Below are 22019 nucleotides of genomic sequence, written 5' to 3'. Positions count from 1 at the left end.
GTGACAATCGTAAGCACTTCAAATGGTCTAAAAATGTTTTTAAAAATCATTCACATTATCTGATACAATTTCCAGTTATTATTAATAGCAGTCCAACTATTAGATTACTTCATTCTTCATGAAACTAGACTAAATGCCACTGCAGAAGAAATCAGCCATGGCCCAGTATTTGCATATCTTGTGCCATATGGAAACTGCAAAAGCTTTGTGTGTTCTGGAAAACCACACTGACAGGAAGTGCTGCTCAGATTTTATGTACTTGGGGATTATTATCGTGCACAAAACTGAATGATGCAATTGGAACAATGAAAGAGTGGCTACACAAAGTTAAAGAGAGTCAAGGGCTGAAGCGCAGGGTGCCTACTAGATGAACTAATAGGTAGAAGCAGGCAGAAATGGAATTGTCATAGGGCATCAAGCATAGGAGATCAGTCTCCAATATCAGGGAAGGAGGGGCATCACTGGCAGATAAGGTTGAGAAATTAAGGCATTTTATGTATACTAGACCAAGTGGACCTGTTGGGCCCAAACCTCTCCTGCATTGGTGTAGCACCCTCTCCTCCTCTACTCCCCTCCTCCCCTCACCTCGCCCTCCCCCTCACTCCATCCCCAACCCCCTTATCCTCCCTCCTCCCCCCACTCCCCCCTCCCTCCACCCCCTCTCCCCTCCCTCCCCTCCCTCTCCCCCTCCCTCCCCGCCATTCCCCCTCCCCCATCCTCCCTCCTCATCCTCCCTCCACCCCTCCCTCCCCAACCCCCCTCCCTCCACCTCCCTCCCTCGGAGATAGATTTAAACTTTAAAATGTGAATAATTAAAATTATAACACCAATTTCAATGAAACTTCTTCCATTAGCACCAAAGGGACATTGGCGAGTAGGGTGGGCCTAAAATTGTCGCGCTATCGTGTACCGTTTTGGCTGTAGTTCAGGAACAAACAAACAAACAAGAGTTTTAGTATATAGAAGATAGATTAAGAGTAAAAATTATGATCATGGAGAGAGTGGGACCCATTGGGGATCAACAAGGCAATTTGTGAGTGGAGTCAGAAACATGGAAAAGTGGGAAAACATTAGCTACCCTCTAATCCACAGGAACTGATCCTGAATCTATTGAACAATGGAAAATGATCACCAATGCATCCATAATTTCTTGAGCCACCTCCTTGAGTACCCTGGGACGCAGACCATCAGGCCCTGGGGAATTCAGTTCCTCTGTCTCCCTTGATCCTCTGTCCACTAGTACATCTGGGAGATTTCACCTGTAGTCACCGAAGAGAAAGACATTGTAGTTAGATTTCAGTTGGGGAGGCGAAGTTCTGGAACACATTGAAGAGGAGGAGGTAGTAGATGTCCCTGCAGGCTTAAAGGTTGATAAATCCCTGACAAGATACATCCCAATCTGCCAGAGGAGGCAAGGGAGGAGATTGCAAGAACTTGCATGGGCTTGCACAAACTTTTTAAAAATCATACTCAATAAACGTATGACTGGAGCACAGCAAATGTGTTTCTTTTATTCAAGAAGGGTAGCAAGGATAAGGCAGACAATTATAGGATAAAGTTAGTGGTCTTAACGTTTTCAGCAAAAAAATCTGAGGGGCTGGATTAATCAACAGTAGAAAGCAAAGATTGATCAGGAATAATCAGCATGGATTTGTTGGTGGGAAATGCTGTCTGACTAATTTAGTTGAATGTTGAATCGGTAACTGAATATATTAATGAGTTAGTGAGGTTGACATGGCTTTCATGGACCAGTAATGCCTTTGGGGAAAGTTGTACATTGAAAGCTGCAAGTTGCAAATTGGATAAATAATTGTCTCAGTAATAGAATAGAGGGTGACGGTGAAGGGTTATTTTTGTGATATGAAGCCTATCATCAGAGGTATACTTTTGGGATCATTGCTGGGATCCTTGTCGTTTGCTCTACATATTAACAATTTAGATGTGAATGTGAGAGAAATCATTAGTAGGTTTGCAGATAATACAAAGTCTGCTGGTGTTATTGGTAACAGGAAGGTTAGTCAGGCTATAGAATAATATTGATTAACTGGTAAATTAGGAAGGAGAATGGCAGATGGATTTTAATCTTGATAGATGCCAGGTGATAGATATACTATGAATGGTAAGGGCCTGGGAATGATTGAGGAAGAGAGTGACCTTGGAAAGGAAGGATGCTTTCAAGTTCTTGTCCAGAGGCTTCTTAAATGGTGTGAGAGTGCCTGCCTCCACCATCCAGGCAGAATGTGCGCTTCACATTGAAGCCACCCTCTGGGTCTAAAGTCTAAAGATTTCTGAAATTGGCAGCATAGGTGGTGCCATAAGATGGCAGTGAAGGCAAACAGGAGGCTTGCCTTCATTAACTGGGACAAGGAGTGTAAGAACATAGAGGTTTTGGTACAACTATATAAAACTATAACTATAGATAGGCCATGGTTGAAATATTGTGTGCATTTCTGGCTGCCACACTACAGGAAGGATGTAATTGCACTGGAAAGAGGGTGCAGTTAAGTTTTACCATTATGTTGCCTGGGTGGAACATTTTAGATATGAAAATGATCTGGGTAGGCTGGGATTGTTTTCCTTGGAGCAGAGGAGCTTGAAGAACGATCACATAGTGGTCCAGTTTATCATAGGCGTAAGATAAAGTGAGTGATAAGAAACTTTTCCCTAGAGCACAGTAGAATCTAAGACCAGAGGTTACAGGTTTAAGGTGAAGAGTAAGAGATTTACAGGGGATCTGATGAAGAATTTGTTCACCCAGAGGGTGGCTTCAATGTGAAGCGCACAGTCTGCCTGGATGGTGGAGGCAGGCACTCTCACACCATTTAAGAAGCCTCTGGACAAGAACTTGATGGTATCATATGGACCAGGTGCTAGCAAATAAGATTAATATAGATGGAACGTGATGGTCAGCATGGGCATGGTGGGATGAAGGGCCAGGTGCTGTGCTGCTTGACTCTATGGCTCTTTGAAAAAATGCACACATCAGGCTTTAAAAGAAGCAATATAGTGTTGGAATGCAAAGAACAGACAATTTAATAAAGCAAATAAGAAGGCTGGTGTCACGCTTGACATAACCTTGGGGCATTGAACAGAAAAACAGATCAATCATAAAAACCCTTTTAAAGTTGAGGAAATGATTCTTCCTCTTATCAGTTCAGCAGTAGGCTCCTTATTCAGCAATCTGGTTATTTTTAGACAGTGAGTTTAGAGGAACTGGTGCATCTGATTAGCAGAGAGGAGATTAAAGGTCAAATAGATATTGTTAAAATTACAAAGGTTCTGTTAAAGATTGCGAACAATGTATTTCAAAAATAAGAATGTTGTTTAGCATCCTTCCTTTCCAAGGACAATAAAAGTAGCAATATTCTATTTTTTGTAGACCTTGCCAACTCTCAATCTCATACAAAGGCGAAGGGCACAGATGTGATACACAGGCAGTCAATTATAAGTTTAATTTGAGACTTCTTATTTAATGTAGGACTTGATAGAGCAAAAGGGAAAAATGAGTTTTCCTTGACAAAAAGGTCAGTTGGTGATAAATGTAAAACAATTGTCAGGTGAATTATTTTTTCCCACGCAGTTGGTTACTGAGATTTTGAATGTTGCAGCTGAAAGGATAGAAGAATCAGATCCCAGTGGGATTTCTGGGTCAGATGGACATGCTCTGGACAATGTGGGATTAACGTGGATGAAACTGAGGAAATGGGTGCATTGAATGGCAGGTCAAAATTGGATAGCTCATTCAAAAAAAGCAATACCGGACAAAGGACATCCTTTTGTGCTCTTTCATTCAAACCCATTCCATCCTGCTTACGGAACAGATCAAATCAATCTGTATTCAGTGTTCAATTACAAATTTAACATGAAACTTGAATCAGTTGTGATTGTGCATTTTGCAGCAGTTTGTAACTAAATTATTTTTGATTCAACAGACTGAAAAAGCAATTACAACTACAATTTGAAAATTTTAACCAAATTAATTCCTTACTGACTCTAAACTGTGAGATAACTACAACCACATCCATTTGTGCTGTTTGAAAGGTTTCTGCCACACTATTTAAAAGTAACCAGACTGCTGGCTGGAGGCACCAAATGTAGAAGTAAAATTAGGAAGAATCCTTTTTCTAAAACATAACAACTTCTGTACACCATCTCCTTTGTTGGTTATTTCTGCCTTGAGGTCCCTTGAAAAGAAAACCTAACTTTAGCTTGTGTGGGAATGAACTGCTACGACAATATTGAGGCACTTCCAAGATGTAGCCTAATTAAATCCAAAATGGTGAGAATTCAATTTTTACATGACTAGAAAATGAAAAACAAAAAGGCAAACAGGTTTGCAGGATTTTTTGTGCAGAAAGGAACTGCAGATGTTGGTTTATATCGAAGATAGACACAAAGTGCTGGAGTAACTCAGCAGGTTAGGCAGCATCTCTGGAGAAAAATGATGGATCTTTTACTGTTTGAAATATTAGTAAGGCATTATGGCCTATAATGCTATAGACAATAGACAATAGGTGCAGGAGGAGGCCATTCGGCCCTTCGAGCCAGCACCACCATTCAATGTGATCATGGCTGATCATTCTCAATCAGTACCCCGTTCCTGCCTTCTCCCCATACCCCCTGACTCCGCTATCCTTAAGAGCTCTATCCAGCTCTCTCTTGAATGCATTCAGAGAATTGGCCTCCACTGCCTTCTGAGGCAGAGAATTCCACAGATTCACAACTCTCTGACTGAAAAAGTTTTTCCTGCTGTCCAGAAAGCAAGTTCGTTTGATTTTAATATTTGGCAGCAACCCTGAGCTCAGGAACATCAGTCATCCTGCTAACATTCACTAACAATGAAATATGTGAGATATTTAATGAGACCGCACCTGGAGTATTGTGTACAGTTTTGGTCTCCTAATCTGAGGAAAGACATTCTAGCCTTAGAGGGAGTACAGAGAAGGTTCACCAGATTGATCCCTGGAATGGCAGGTCTTTCATATGAAGAAAGACTGGATAGACTAGGCTTATACTCGCTGGAATTTAGAAGATTGAGGGGGGATCTTATTGAAACATATAAAATTCTTAAAGGGTTGGAGAGGCTAGATGCGGGAAGATTGTTCCCGATGTTGGGGAAGTCCAGAACCAGGGGTCACAGCTTAAGGATATGGGGGAAGTCTTTTAGGACCGAGATGAGAAAACATTTCTTCACACAGAGAGTGGTGAGTCTGTGGAATTCTCTGCCACAGAAGGTAGTTGAGGCCAGTTCATTGGCTATATTTAAGAGGGAGTTAGATGTGGCCCTTGTGGCTAAAGGGATCAGGAGGTATGGAGAGAAGGCAGGTACAGGTTACTGAGCTGGATGATCAGCCATGATCATATTGAATGGCGGTGCAGGCTCGAAGGGCCGAATGGCCTACTCCTGCACCTATTTTCTATGTTTCTATTACTCTGGCAAAGGATATAAATGGGCAATTAGTAAGAAATAGTTCTTAGTTCCACACTTTCTAAAGCACTAAACTGCAATTGCAGATGGGACATATTGAAATCACATTAAGGCACAGCCCATTAGTCAGAATGTATTGTTTATTCAACGATTAAGACATACGAGATGAATCAAAATTATCTTTAGTGACTTTTGTTATATTACAGGGTAAAATTGTGCAAATACACAGAGATAAAATGAATAGGCGAAGATCCCTGTTACAATTCCAAGTTTGCCACATTTTTCTGCACCAACATCACAGTGCAATTTCACCCCAACACACTGAGCAGTACAAACTAATTTTAAAGGAATATCTGAAATAAAAGTAGTGTTTTCCTCCATTTACCAATCTTCAATTTTAATACCTGATATTTTGATAGCATTAGAAAAACAATTTTAAATATCCCTCTCTTTAAAAAATAAAAAAAATTATTAAATGCTATTTAAACCAATCACTAACCATTTACAATTGAATATACATTTGTAACATCGCAAAGTGTTTCACAACTATATCATCAGTCAAAATTTGACACTGAGGCAATATTGAACATGTGATGGAAACCTTAATCAAAATAATTATTGGATTAAAAAATTCAATGTCAGCATTTGTTTTTAAAAAGCAACAATAATTGTAGAATAGTACAGTACAAGAAGACATTCAACTCATAAGGCCTGTGTCCATATTTTAAAAGAGCAATCTACTTAGTTCTTTGCCAACATCCTTTCAGTTTTACCCTATCTTGCATTTTATCCAAATCTCTTTTGAATGCTATTTTTTAATTTACTCCCCCACCCTTAAAGCAGTTTCCAGCTCACAACAACTTCCTGTGTTTAAAAAAGGCACTTTCAGTTCATTTCCCAAATGTTAAAGCTTAAATCTGAGACCAAAACATTTTTCATTTATACTACTAAAACCACTATTTTTGAACAGCTCTCTCAAATCTATTCTTAATCATTTCTCCATTAAGGCAAACTAACTGGTTACTCTATACAACATACATCCCTCATATCAGGTAAATTTTAGTCATTCTTCTATTTTTTCGAAGAAATTTACAACTTTCTTGGATTGTAGTGCCCAGAATTAGCCCAAGTACTTTATAAAGATTTAATATGACTTCCATCCTTTTGAACTCTATTCCTCTATTAGGCAAACATGCAAGAATCAAATTTACTTAATTGAATTTTAATTCACTGCCCACTTTAAAACTGTACAATTTAATTATCGTAGGCTATTCTCATTCTTCCTATCAAAATGTACCATTTCACATAACTATGTCTACCCATTTTATTAGGCTGTGTCCTCCTGAATTCTGCTATTTTCATCCTTGTTTGCACATACCCAAGTTTCATAATACCTGATACAGACCTTTATACCCAACACTACATAATCTCTATCCCTTCTGAAAACTCTAATCCCTGCTTTCCATGCCTTGTCAATTTTGCATCAATAGACAATAGACAATAGGTGCAGGAGGCGGCCATTCGGCCCTTCGAGCCAAATTTGTCATAAAAACTGTTACTTAGTTGTAATACATCAGCTCCCGTGCACAACCTAACCACTTCACCATTATAAATTAACTTTGAATCATTGTTTATTAGAGTTTACTTGGTCTTAGGCCCCCTCGGTCATGGCTGACCATGGGCGATGCATCCTAGTTGGCTGCTTGCTCCACACCTCGGCTAGAGCAGCGTCGCTTGTGGCTGAAGAGACCAACGCGGGAGTGACCGTCTCTGTCGCAAAGGTCACATTTGTGTGTGGTCTCTGGTCTGTTGAAGTTGTTGTGCCCCTTTCTGCGTGCCCGCTTATCTGCCACTGCGTTCATCAGTTGCTCTTCCCCCGTTTTGAGATGTTGGTTCAGGGTACCTCTCCACCTCGTACGGTCAGCTGCAAGGCTCTCCCAGGATTCCACATCGATGTCGAGTGCCTTCAAATCTCTCTTGCAGACATCCTTGTAACGTAGCTGGGGGCGGCCGATGGTTCTCCTCCCAGATGTCAGCTCTCCATAGAGGATGTCTTTTGGAATAGAGGTTACTTAGAACACAACAAATTGCCAGGACAGCCATGTCAGACTCACACCAACAGCAATAGAGGATTTTTGTGTTAAATTACCAAGCTAATTGCCAGGGCTGATTGTGTTAAAATGCCAAGCCTGAACAAAGTCAAGCCTTCTCAAGGCCAGTACATTACTAAAGAATAAATAATACATTTAAAACAGCACAAACCTAAGGAAAGATAATAATCACAAGTAAAATTAACTGCCTTTTTATTCAGTTAATAGTAAAGGACAATACTGACAGTAACATCAAACAATTCGGCAGTTAATATTTTTAAAGAAAGATTTTGAAACCGAATGCTGTAACCTCTTAAATATTCATAGTTAATGTATTCAAAAATCACACACGCAATAATTACAGCAGCCTTACATTTCCTTTGACTCAATAATTATTCCACTTAGAATCAAAATCAGAGTATTATAGAATGTTTAGAGCATGGGAGGTGGCTATTTGGACTGCCAAGTCCATATTGGCTCTACTCAAGACCATCCAGCTAATCCTCATCTCCTGCCCACTCCATAATAGCCCTGCAAATTCTATGTTTTACATTTTCATTCAAGGTTTTTTACCTCTTGACATTTCCATTAATGGGAATAGTTTATTTCTATTTATTACATATTTTTAACTATTTTGATCAAATCACAATTACTACAATTGTTTTTTTTAGAAAAATAAATCCTAGATTCTCCAGTCTACCTACAGAAGTAAAGCTCATCAACCCTGAAATCATCTTGAGAAAGCTCTTCTACATATTTACCAGTGTGTCACTCACAACTGGACATAATACTCCAGCTGTAGCCAAATCAGTACTTCACAAGTATGTGGAGGTTTTGGAAAGAGAACAGAGAAGTTTACCAGGATGTTGTCTGGATCAGAGGGTATTACATATGTGAAGAGGTTGAACAAACTTGGATTGCTTTCTTTGGAAATATAAGATTCTAAGAAAATTAGATAGGGTAAGTGCAGTCTTTTATCCAGAGTAGGCGAATCAAGAACCAGAGGTCATAGGTTTAAGATGAGGGGAGAAAGATTCTATTCTAGATTATGAGGGAAAACTGGCAAGGAACATAAAAACTGACTGCAAAAGCTTTTATAGATATGTCAAGAGAAAAAGATTAGTTAAGACAAATGTAGGTCCCTTGCAGTCGGAAACAGGTGAATTGATCATAGGGAACAAGGAGATGGCAGACCAATTGAACAAATACTTTGGTTCTGTCTTCACTAAGGAAGACATAAACCGTCTGCCGGAAATAGCGGGGGACCGGGGGTCTAATGAGATGGAGGAACTTAGGGAAATCCAGGTTAGTCGGGAAGTGGTGTTAGGTAAATTAAATGGATTAAAGGCAGATAAATCCCCAGGGCCAGATAGGCTGCATCCCAGAGTGCTTAAGGAAGTAGCCTCAGAAATAGTGGATGCATTAGTGATAATTTTTCAAAACTCTTTAGATTATGGAGTAGTTCCTGAGGACTGGAGGGTAGCTAATGTAACCCCACTTTTTAAAAAGGGAGGGAGAGAGAAAACGGGGAATTATAGACCAGTTAGCCTAACATCGGTAGTGGGGAAAATGCTAGAGTCAGTTATTAAAGATGTGATAGCATCACATTTGGAAAGTGGTGAAATCATCAGACAAAGTCAGCATGGATTTACCAAAGGCAAATCATGTCTGACAAATCTTATAGAATTTTTCGAGGATGTAACTAGTAGAGTGGTTAAGGGAGAACCAGTCGATGTGTTATATCTGGACTTTCAGAAGGCCTTCGACAAGGTCCCACATAGGAGATTGGTGTACAAACTTAAAGCACACGGTATTGAGGGTTCAGTGTTGAGGTGGATAGAAAATTGGATGGCGGACAGGAAGCAAAGAGTAGGAATAAACGGGTCCTTTTCGGAATGGCAGGCAGTGACAAGTGGGGTACCGCAAGGCTCAGTGCTGGGACCCCAGTTATTTACAGTGTATATTAATGATTTGGATGAGGGAATTGAATGCAACATCTCTAAGTTTGCGGATGACACGAAGCTGGGTGGCAGTGTTAGCTGCGAGGAGGATGCTAGGAGGCTGCAGAGTGACTTGGATAGATTAGGCGAGTGGGCAAATGCATGGCAGATGCAATATAATGTGGATAAATGTGAGGTTATCCACTTTGGCGGCAAGAACAGGAAAGCAGAGTATTACCTGAATGGTGACCGATTGGGAGAAGGGGAGATGCAACGTGACCTGGGTGTCATGGTGCACCAGTCATTGAAAACAAGCATGCAGGTGCAGCAGGCAGTGAAGAAAGCGAATGGTATGTTGGCATTCATTGCAAGAGGATTTGAGTTTAGGAGCAGGGAGGTTCTGCTGCAGTTGTACAGGGCCTTGGTGAGACCGCACCTGGAGTATTGTGTGCAGTTTTGGTCTCCTAACCTGAGGAAAGACGTTCTTGCCTTAGAGGGAGTACAGAGAAGGTTCACCAGATTAATCCCTGGGATGGCGGGACTTGCATATGAGGAAAGACTGGATAGACTGGGCTTGTACTCGCTGGAATTTAGAAGACTGAGGGGGGATCTTATAGAAACATATAAAATTCTTAAGGGGTTGGAGAGGCTAGAGGCGGGAAGATTGTTCCCGATGTTGGGGGAGTCCAGAACCAGGGGTCACAGCTTAAGGATAAGGGGGAAGTCTTTTAGGACCCAGATGAGAAAACATTTCTTCACACAGAGTGGCGAGTCTGTGGAATTCTCTGCCACAGAAGGTAGTTGAGGCCAGTTCATTGGCTATATTTAAGAGGGAGTTAGATGTGGCCCTTTTTGCTAAAGGGATCAGGGGGTATGGAGAGAAGGCAGGTACGGGATACTGAGCTGGATGATCAGCCATGATCATATTGAATGGCGGTGCAGGCTCGAAGGGCCGAATGGCCTACTCCTGCACCTATTTTCTATGTTTCTATGCATGCACCAGTTGGGTGCAAATCACTCCTGCGGGCGCGGCAACACCCCCCCCCCCCCCCCCCCAACAACTGACGATCCTGCGGGCCCGGCCACACCCCACCCAACCGACGATCTGTGGACCAGTTGCCGGGCGGGGAGTGTCCCCCAGGGCCGTGTGGGGTCAGGGAAGAGGGAGCCACTCACCTCGGCCCCGTGTGGCCAATGCTGCAGCCAGACCGAGCCTTGGATCTGAAGCCTCTTCTGCAGCTCAGCGGCGACGTCCTTCTTGTTGGACCCTCTGCCGCCATGCTACACCATGGGAGGATGGGCAGGCGCGGGCACGCCAGGACAGGCGCCAGTCCTCCCCACGGGGCGGGTGGGGGGAAAACGCATTTATAAAAGTTAGCGGCAGCTCATCGGCTCAGCAGCTCCCCCCCCCATTGGCCGCCACTGTGGCGGATCCGGCCCCCAGCGGCCATTGTGCCCCCCCCCCCCCCCTCATTGGCCGCCACTCCCGTCACTCGGGCCCCATTGTGACATCAAAATATTGAAGACAGCCATGGTAAGTTGAAAAGGTAATACTTAAACTTTAAAATGTCAATAACTTTAAAAATATAAGACCAATTTGAATGAAACTTGGCAAACACAGACCCCAGGACAATGGTGAGCAAGGTGGGGCTAAAATTGTTGCGCTATCGTGTACCCTTTTGGCTGTATTTCAGGAGCAAGTGGTCAAATATAGATACAAACAAGATGAGTTTTAGTAATATGTAGATTACATGTAATAATCTGCTACAGTATCAAATATTCAGGTCACAGTGATTAAAATATGTTCACTTTAAAAGTTAAAATAGTAAAACAAAATATTATTTGGTTCCTTATTTAAATTTGTGGTATTACCACAGCTATCAAAGGATGTAACCATTTCATCAATTGCTTTTTCCTAATTCACTATTTTACCTGAATGAAAATTTATACTTTGGGATCAAATTTCTAAAATGGAAGGGTGAAGATGCATCCGGCAGTGGTACAATTTGGGAAGCATTCGCATGTAGTCGATCTGTTGAACATTAAGGCTAGGTGAGATAAGGTCATAAGCAATAGTAGAATTAGGCCATTCGGCCCATCAAGTCTACTCTGGCACTCAATCATGGCTGATCTATCTCTCCCTCCTAACCCCATTCTCCTGCCTTCGCTCCATAACCTCTGACACCTGTACTAATAATCTATGTCCGCCTTAAAAAAAACACTGACTAGGCCTCCACAGACTTCTATGGCAAAGAATCCCACAGATTCACCACCCTCTGACTAAAGACATTTCTCATGTCCTTCCTAAAAGAACGTCCTTTAATTCTGAGGCTATAATCTCTAGTTCTAGACTCTCCCATTAATGGAAACATCCTCTCCACATCCACTTTATCCAAGCCTTTCAGTATTCTGTATGTTTCAATGAGGTTCCCCCCCCCTTCATTCAACTGCCCCTCCACCTTTTTTCATATCATCCGCAAACTTTGCTACAAAGCCTTCAATACCCTCGTCCAAATCATTAATATACAAAGTATTTATAAAAGTCAGGATAAAGCATCTTGGCTTTGGGAATGATGAGAAACAAAGGATTATCGTACAATCATAAACCAGAACCATTTTCAAACGTGATAGAAGTGGAGCCACAATCAAGGAAAACAAAGACTTTGTTGGAGCAAGGATAAACAGAATCTTTACAATAGATGCAATTTATGGAAAAATATCTTTTACGTGATGCTGAGCAAGTAGAAATTTGGTTCACAACTGGACAATTAGAGGACTTTTCATATATACTAGTTACAAATTTATGAAATGAAGGTGAAAGTCGAGGAGAGGAAGAATCAGACAGAGCAGCTGTCAAGAGAGTAGAGGTTGACACTAAAAAGGTGACCAAATGTTCAGGGTGATGGCAGAAGGCAGCACTGCTCTATCCGAAAGTGAGAGACGACTTAAAGAGGAGAATACCACAAAATAAAAACATAAAACAGGCAGGATTTAGAGCCACATGGGCTCTAATTGCAATCATTTTTATTTTGATTAAGAGAGAAGAGTTAATGGAGAAATTGTTCAATGGGAGAATAAGGTACATCCAGGAGCAGGAGAATGCTGGTGAGGAGGGATGTTTTGGGTGGAGGGAATGGATCTGTAAGGGAATTGGATGCCACTGGTGAAAATGAGAAACTGTAGAATGTGGAAATTTGTCGGAATGTTGCAGGTACAGCATAAAGTCAATAAAGACGTAAAAAAAGACAAGAACAGGTTGCAACGATGGGTGTACTAGGCAAGTCAGCTTGTGGATTCTGAGCACAAGGTTATGCACAGTAGCACGATTAGTACCAACTGGGAAACAATATTGGGTGGTACAAGTAATCAGAGCTAGCGTTCAACCTTTGCAAACGAGGGCGAATATGCATCACACAACAATAGTACTGTCCTTGTCTGCAGGTTTAATGAATGTTGGGGTTGGTCGTTATTGAATAAAATCCTGCAAGCTCAGGAAGGGTTGGCTAAGAGTGGAATGGAAAGAACAGCCAACATCACACCAGCAGTTCATGATGAAAAGAATAGAAAGGGCAAGAAGCCAAAATGTTCAGATGGAACAGGAATTCAAAGTGAAAGGGGTCACAATTCAGGCTGAAGACTGACCTCAAAGTCTTACCATTAGAAAAAGATAATATTGGTAAAAAGATGCCATTTGGTTCAAATGTATTTACAGGTTGTTTTTTTTATATACACATGCAAGTAAATTAATAATGCCCAGTCAACTCAGTTATGGTAATCTTTTTTAATCTATTATATTGCATACAATGAAATCACTTTTAACTGTGCTGATTTGTATAAAGTTTACTTTCACAGAAAGTCTGACATTTTGATACAAGTTTTATGCATGAACGATCACTTTATTACATAGATTGTGGTATTCAAACTGTTGCAGATGAGGAACCATGACAAGTAATACAAAAAGCTGTAAACATCTTCAGATCCTCGGGTTTCCCACAAATATCCTCTGTAAAAACACTTTATGGCTATTTAGTGTGCACTGCAGCAAAGCACCAGTTACATTCGCTAAAAGGATCATTACACAATGTGACATTTTGACCAGTAGCAAAAAAAATCTTCAGTAAGTTTTCCTTTAGCCAATGACACCGCAATAACTGTACATTGACCAGTAATGCCAGACTATTTCAGTGCAGTTGATTGCCAAATTGAATTTATAATTTTAGTTGATTCTCAAATCTTTTACGATTTGGTGCAATTTTAACATATTCGTATGAAATATAATACCTTCATTTCCAGATGAAAGATAGCCTCAAAAAACTGCCACTTCTTTGGTTGTTCTGCCCAGAACAGCTTACAATAACTCCTTGTCAGCTACTGTATTCAAAGGATTGCAACAACTCCCACCAAGCAACACATTACAGTTTGTCAGAATATGTATGCTCTACACACAAGGCATTGTAGACAACCCAGGCAGGGGAGGGGAGGTGTGTAGAAAAAGGGACAGATGAGGCAGAATGGATTGAGTTAATTGATTTGTCAAAAATAGGGGGTTTAACTTCTGTGGATATTTAAAAATAATTTTAATTTTCTTTCATTCTCATTTTGGAATTTAGGAAACTCCAGCTGGTGACATACATTTTTCCGTTATTAGTTTTAATTCTTTGTGGAATTCCCATCAATTTGAAATATTGTAGTCAAATATCCCAATATTCTATTAGCCCAAGACATCCACAGACATAAGATGTTGATGAAAATAAAAAAAAGAATGCTCCCACATACTTTCACAAGGTTTCACAATTTAAATAAAGTCCTCCCTAACTGTTGATGACTTGGAGATTTCCAATCAATGTGGATAAGTCACTCTGGAACCTGCAGGCCACACCTGCCTGCATAATAGTTGTCTTTATAAATAAATAGCATCCCCTGCTTTCCTGAGTGAAACTTCATTAGTATTTACTGTGATTGCCACCAACCCAGAGTGATGCAGTCTTCCTTCCCTGACAAGTCAAGGTCAGGATCATTTTTCTTCATTCTCCCGTGCAATTCAAGTAGAGGAAATTCATGATATCCTCTGCCTTTAACAGAAGCATTTATTAAAACTACAGAAGACACATGACTCAAAAGGCACACGAGTACATAGTTGCTGTGGCTGGAATCCATCAATGTTTTAATCCTTACATTTCATTACAGAACAAACCAAAAAGTCTATTGGCTTCCTCAGCAGTTAGAACAGGCCATATGGAGAACATATTTAATGTATTCATCCACCCACCTGTCCTGTTTTTGGATCATGCACAGGAATTTAGGTCTAATATCATCCTGGATAGCCTTGTTAAATAAAGCAAAAAAATTAGATAGTATACATACACTACATTTTGCAAAACAAAGTTAGTTTGGTCGTGTAAGCATACAGTACATAACATCTCAATAGTTTTCCTCCCAGTCCCTTTACCCCCACACAATTTGGAATAAATTGTCAGGTATTGAACTCCATGTGTTTCTTTTTATTCAAAAGATTGCTCAACAACTTTTGTTGCCAGATCACCCAAACCGGAAGCTCAATGAAATCAACATCAGGGCTAATCCATGAACGTTTTGACCACCTGCAGGTCACCTGCATTGTTTAGGTGTAAAAGGCCACGAAAGAAAGGATCAGACTTTCAGAAGTTAAACACCATCATACTTTTGCAAGGCTTCCTCCAATTTTTGAGTCACCTTCTGGTAAAAATGAATCTGCTGCTTAAGAAAATGCTGCATTTGTGTCTTGAAGTCTGATACACGAATAGTGTGAAAATGGTGGATTTCTGCTAAAGTGGCGAAGGAAATAGTGTCACAACGTTCACGGACCCCATCTGCCTGATGCAGCTCCATCTTCCCTTCTTCCACATGTCGGTTACTCTCCTTTACTTTGGTGAGAGCACCTGTTGCAAACAGAAATCACAGTCAGTCAACTGGACAAATTTAAAGAAGAGTATATAAGCATCATAATGATTCTAGAAATCATGAAACATCTATGGAGAGGTTTGCATTAAATAGTTTGTCTTTATACGTAAATTTTAAAGAAATAATTTGAGTAAAATGAAAACAGTAAAAAAGTAACTCTTCATTGATCTTAGCAAAAGTTAATAACTCAAAAAGGCAAGTTTTAGTTACGCTAAGAATCTGGTTACTCCAACAAAATCCAATTTCCACAGGCACTATGCTCTTGGCCGAAAACTTAAAATACACTTTCTTTAAGCTTAATAGCAATATTGAACTGCTTGAAATACAAAAATCCAGGTGATAATTTAATGCAAAACAATAGACAATAGACAATAGACAATAGGTGCAGGAGTAGGCCATTCAGCCCTTCGAGCCAGCACCGCCATTCAATGCGATCATGGCTGATCACTATCAATCAGTACCCCGTTCCTGCTTTCTCCCCATACCCCCTCACTCCGCTATCCTTAAGAGCTCTATCCAGCTCTCTCTTGAAAGCATCCAACGAACTGGCCTCCACTGCCTTCTGAGGCAGAGAATTCCACACCTTCACCACCCTCTGACTGAAAAAGTTCTTCCTCATCTCCGTTCTAAATGGCCTACCCCTTATTCTCAAACTGTGGCCCCTTGTTCTGGACTCCCCCAACATTGGGAACATGTTATCTGCCTCTAATGTGTCCAATCCCCTAATTATCTTATATGTTTCAATAAGATCCCCCCTCATCCTTCTAAATTCCAGTGTATACAAGCCCAATCGCTCCAGCCTTTCAACATACGACAGTCCCGCCATTCCGGGAATTAATCTAGTGAACCTACGCTGCACGCCCTCCATAGCAAGAATATCCTTCCTCAAATTTGGAGACCAAAACTGCACACAGTACTCCAGGTGCGGTCTCACCAGGGCCCGGTACAACTGTAGAAGGACCTCTTTGCTCCTATACTCAACTCCTCTTGTTACGAAGGCCAACATTCCATTGGCTTTCTTCACTGCCTGCTGAACCTGCATGCTTCCTTTCATTGACTGATGCACTAGGACACCCAGATCTCGTTGAACTCCCCCTCCTCCTAACTTGACACCATTCAGATAATAATCTGCCTTTCTATTCTTACTTCCAAAGTGAATAACCTCACACTTATCTACATTAAACTGCATCTGCCATGTATCCGCCCACTCACACAACCTGTCCAGGTCACCCTGCAGCCTTATTGCATCTTCCTCACAATTCACACTACCCCCCAACTTAGTATCATCTGCAAATTTGCTAATGGTACTTTTAATCCCTTCGTCTAAGTCATTAATGTATATCGTAAATAGCTGGGGTCCCAGCACCGAACCTTGCGGTACCCCACTGGTCACTGCCTGCCATTCCGAAAGGGACCCATTTATCCCCACTCTTTGCTTTCTGTCTGTTAACCAATTTTCTATCCATGTCAGTACCCTACCCCCAATACCATGTGCCCTAATTTTGCCCACTAATCTCCTATGTGGGACCTTGTCGAAGGCTTTCTGAAAGTCGAGGTACACCACATCCACTGACTCTCCCTTGTCAATTTTCCTAGTTACATCCTCAAAAAATTCCAGTAGATTTGTCAAGCATGATTTCCCCTTCGTAAATCCATGCTGACTCGGAACGATCCCGTTACTGCTATCCAAATGCTCAGCAATTTCGTCTTTTATAATTGACTCCAGCATTTTCCCCACCACTGATGTCAGACTAACTGGTCTATAATTACCCGTTTTCTCTCTCCCTCCTTTCTTAAAAAGTGGGATAACATTTGCTATTCTCCAATCCACAGGAACTGATCCTGAATCTATAGAACATTGAAAAATGATCTCCAATGCTTCCACTATTTCTAGAGCCACCTCCTTAAGTACTCTGGGATGCAGACCATCAGGCCTGCAAACAGCATCATGCAACTTAAATTGCAAGGTAACTCCAAAGACTATGCGTTAAATTCAGATATTAGTTTAATTTAAGCACACAAAGACGTTTGTGGACTGAAGCAAACTGCTTCCTTTCAATTGCTGAACACCACTAATGCAATTGCATAGATATACAGCAAAGCATCAAATGATGCAACTAGAGCTGGCTCTGGATATTAAATTCAAATAAGCTTCTAAGTAAACTAATCTTGATTTCTATAAAAAGTCTAACATGAAAGAATAGTTCCATAAGTGACTGCCATTACAAAAACATTGTCATTTTGGTTAAACATCTCTCCCCTAAATGGAGCCCCACAGAGAAATAATGTTAACAGCAGAATTTCAAAACCACAAATCAAACTGTTTTAAGAAATAGATAATCGTGTAATAATATACAGGTGAAAGAAATGTATTTACAATTAGATTTGCTAATGTTTGCTTCTTTCAGGGTTAACTGTGGGCCATGTTTGAATGTCTGTTATTAAACCGAGTTTCCAACTTGTTACCATAAATAAACTTGAATTAAAAATCATGCTGTGATACATTAATTATACATCTCTGTGTGTATATTGCTTGCAGGCGCTCTCCTTTAGGAACACAAATAGATGGCTTTGGGTGGGCAAGATTTTAAAAAAAACACCTGAATAGAAATATGTGTGCCATTTATCACCAGCAACAATTCTCTATTCCAAGATAGACACAAAATGCTGGAGTAACTCAGCGGGATGGGCAGCATTTCTGGAGAAGGAATGGGTGACGTTTCGGGTCGAGACCCTTGTTCAGACTAGAGTCAGGGAAAAGGGAAACGAGATATCAGGATGGTGATGCAGAGAGATATAGAACAAATGAATGAAAGATATGCAAAAAAGTAACAATGACAAAGGAAACAGGCCATTGTTAGCTGTTTGCTACGCGAGAACGGGAAGTTGGTGTAAGTTGGGTGGGGGAGGGATGGAGAGAGAGGGAATGCAGGGGTTACTTGAAGTTAGAGAAATCAATACTCATACCACTGGGTTGTAAGCTGCCCAAGCGAAATATGAGATGCTGTTCTACCAATTTGTGTTTAGCCTCACTCTGACAATGGCGGCCTGGGACAGGAAGGTCAGTGTGAGAATGGGAGGGGGAATTAAAATGTCTGGCAACCGGGAGATCAAGTAGGTCCAGGCAGACTGAGCGAAGCTGCTTAGTGAAATGATCGCACAGTCTACATCTGGTCTCGCCGATGTACGAGTCCACATCTAGAACAATGGATACAGGAGATATCTGTAGATACAATAGGCCTCCTCTATTGTCAGAGTGCGGCTAAATGCACCAACCATGTCCTCAAATACTATGCTCACCAGCAGGCCTGTATTCAGACATCTTTAACCTCCTTCTATTTCATTAAGAGGTTCTCACCTGCTTTAAGAAAATCACTATTATGCCAATACAAAAGCAAAGCAGCATGCGTCAATGACTACCACAAAATGGATCTGACCACCACCAAGAAATGCTTCAGTCTGGTCAACCTCCCAGACAAGTTTGATCCACTGCAATTCGCCTGCTGCTACAATAGGTCCACAATAGACACTCTCTCGATGTCCCTACACCCATGGGTGTAGGAGTGAGGCTGAGGGGGGGAATCTCGTTGAAACCAACTGAATAATGAAAGGTCCAGATAGAGAGGATGAGGAGATGATGTTTCCAATAGTGGGAGAGTCTAGAACCACAGCCTCAGGACAAAGCGCCATATCTTTAGAATGGAGATGAGGAGAAATTTCTTTAGCCAGAGGGTGGTGAATCTGTGGAATTCATTGCCACAGATGGCAGTGGTGGGCCATGTCAATGGGTATTTTTAAAGCAAAGATGGATCGGTTCATGAATAGTAAGGGCGGCAAAAGTTACAGGGTGAATGCAGGAGAATGGGGTTGAGAAAGTGAACAGGGAGCAGATTCTATGGCTGAATCTGTTCCTATGTCTTATGGTCGCATCCCTGGAAAATCCAGAAAACAAGGACACCAATGTCGGAATCGTATTCATTGACTACAGTTCCATCTTCAATAATTTAGCTCATCTCAAAAACTTCTGGACCTGTGTCTCAGCCACTGAATCCTTGACATCCTAACCAAAGATCTGCAATCATAGAAACATACAAAATAGGTACAGGAGTAGGTCATTCGGCCCTTTGAGTCAGCACTGCCATTCAATATGATCAAGGCCGATCATCCAAAATCAGTACCCCGTTTCTACCGGCTTTTTCTCCATATCCCTCGATTCCCTTAGCCCTAAGAGCTAAATCTAACTCTCTCTTGAAAACATCCAGTGGATTGACCTCCACTACCTTCTGCGGCAGAGAATTTCACAGATTCACAACTCTCTGGGTGAAAAAGTTTTTCCTCATCTCAGTCCTAAATTACCTACCCCTTATTCTTAAACTGTGACCCCTACTTCTGGACTCCCCTAACATCGGGAACATTTTTCCTGCATCTAGCCTGTCCAATCCTCTAAGAATTTTATATGTTTCTATAAGATCCCCTCTGATCCATCCAGTGAATACAAGCCCAGTCGACCCATTCTTTCATCATATGTCAGTCCCACCATCTCGGGAATTAACCTGGTGAACCTACGCTGCATTCCCTCAATAGCATAATTTTCCTTCCTCAAATTAGGAAACCAAAATTACATACAATACTCCAGGTGCGATCTCACCAGGGCCCTGTACAACTGCAGTAGGACCTCCTTGCTCCTAAACTCAAATCCTCTCGCAACATACCATTAGCTTTCTTCACTGCCTGCTGCGCTTGCCAAGTCAAGTCAAGTCAAATTTATTTGTCACATACACATACACGATGTGCAGTGAAATGAAAGTGGCAATGCCTGCGGATTGTGCACAAAAAAGAATTACAGTTACAGCATATAAATAAAGTTAATAAGTTACTATAGTGTAGACAAAAATTTAGTCTCTGGGGTTATAAAAGTTGACAGTCCTGATGGCCTGTGGGAAGAAACTCCGTCTCATCCTCTCCGTTTTTACAGCGTGACAGCGGAGGCGTTTGCCTGATCGTAGCATCTGGAACAGTCCATTACTGGGGTGGTAGGGGTCCCTCATAATCTTGCTTGCTCTGGATCTGCACCTCCTGATGTATAGGTCCTGCAGGGGGACGAGTGTAGTTCCCATGGTGCGTTCTGCCGAACGCACTACTCTCTGCAGGGCCATCCTGTCCTGGGCAGAGCTTTCTTTCAGTGAGTGATGTGCCAGCACACCCAGGTCTCGTTTCATCTCCCCTTCTCCTAATCTGACACCATTCAGATAATAGTCTGCCTTCCTGGTCTTGCCACCAAAGTGGATAACCTCACATTTATCCACATTATACTGCATCTGCCATGCTTCTGCCCATTTACCCAACCTATTCAAGTCACCCTGCAGCCTCACAGCATCCTCCTTGCAGCTCACACTGCCACCCAGCTTTGTGTCATCCGCAAACTTGGAGATGTTACATTTAATTCCCTTGTTTTAAATTGTTAATATATATTGTGAACAACTGGGGTCCCAGCCCCATCACAATCAGTGATATAGATGACAAATTCTCAACAATGGTGACCTACAAAGATGCATTCTTAGCACATTATTCTCCCTATACACTCATGACTGTACAGCCAAATTCTGCTCTAGCTCAAGTGTAGATGTTTGCAGATGACACCACTGTAGTGGGCACGATCACCCATGATGACAAGATGGAGTACAGGAAGGAGATGGAAAGCTTAAGTAATAACATGGTGACAACATATCAACATCTCCCTCAATGTCAGCAGAACAATGGAGCTGATCGACTTAGGAAACCACAGTTGGTGGTTCTACGTTAACTAGTGCTAAAGTGGAGATTGCCAAAAGCTTCATGTTCCTTGGCGTAAATATATCAATTGTCCTATTCCAATCACATACAGCCAAGAAACCACACCATTACCGCAACCTCAGAAGATTATGAAAATGTGGCATTTCTCAATTGATTCTTACCAATTTCTATCGATACAACATAGAAAACATCTTCAGCAGTTTGAATAACTGCTCTACCCAAGACTTCAAGAAATTACAGAGAGTTATGGTCTCTGCCTAGTACATCACACAAACCAACCTCCTCCCCTCCCCACTCCGTCCACACTTCAAATTGCCTCGGGAAAGCAGCCAACATGAACTAAGGGTGTAGTCATGGTCTCCTGATCTAATACATGCCTTTGCACTCTTTTATCTGCACTTTCTCTGTAGCTGTAACACTGTTCCCCATGGTATTCATGTATGGATATTTTACTTGGAAATCGTACAAAACAAGTTTTTCTCTATAAATTGGTACATGTGACACAAAAGAAGTGCACAGATGCACATGAGGCATAATGATAGGGTAGTTAATGAGGACATTTGTCCTGACGAGGAGAATTAGAATTAGAATAGAGCTGCAGAATAAAAAAGTAACATGCAATGTAGGTTGACGCGAGAAACGTTATCCCAGGGGCTGAGCATTTTTGCAAATAACAAGCTTGAAGTGAATAGTTTTCATTAGTCAACATTAATAAGTCAACAAGATAACAATAGCATAAATTATGACTAGAGCAATCTTATCAAATGGCATTGATGTCCAGGTTTGAAACTTGGTTACAACATGTGGCTATGTGTCTGGTCATGTTAA

The 22019-nt window shown here is 41.3% G+C and overlaps 1 protein-coding gene across 3 annotated transcripts in view; it reads right to left on the bottom strand.

Annotated features, from left to right (window-relative positions):
• Positions 1–13238: 13238 nt before the first annotated feature.
• LOC144592262 (sorting nexin-18-like) overlaps positions 13239–22019 on the bottom strand; it is a 25016-nt gene continuing 16235 nt past the window's right edge. The window contains exons 2-3 of one of the 3 annotated variants that reach the window (XR_013547103.1): positions 17999–18142; positions 15331–15376 (exon numbers count right to left, since the gene is read on the bottom strand). Coding sequence is in view for 1 of the 3 variants with exons in the window: in XM_078396793.1 (XP_078252919.1) it covers positions 15123–15376 (254 nt within the window). In the remaining 2 variants the exon portion in view is untranslated. Of the gene's footprint in view, positions 15377–17998; positions 18143–22019 lie in introns of all 3 variants that reach the window. The other 2 variants (XM_078396793.1, XM_078396799.1) reach the window with 2 other exon arrangements.

Source organism: Rhinoraja longicauda, chromosome 1 (assembly GCF_053455715.1).
Source record: "Rhinoraja longicauda isolate Sanriku21f chromosome 1, sRhiLon1.1, whole genome shotgun sequence".
Classification (NCBI taxonomy): Eukaryota; Metazoa; Chordata; class Chondrichthyes; order Rajiformes; family Arhynchobatidae; genus Rhinoraja; species Rhinoraja longicauda.
This window is presented reverse-complemented; position numbering and strand designations above follow the sequence as displayed.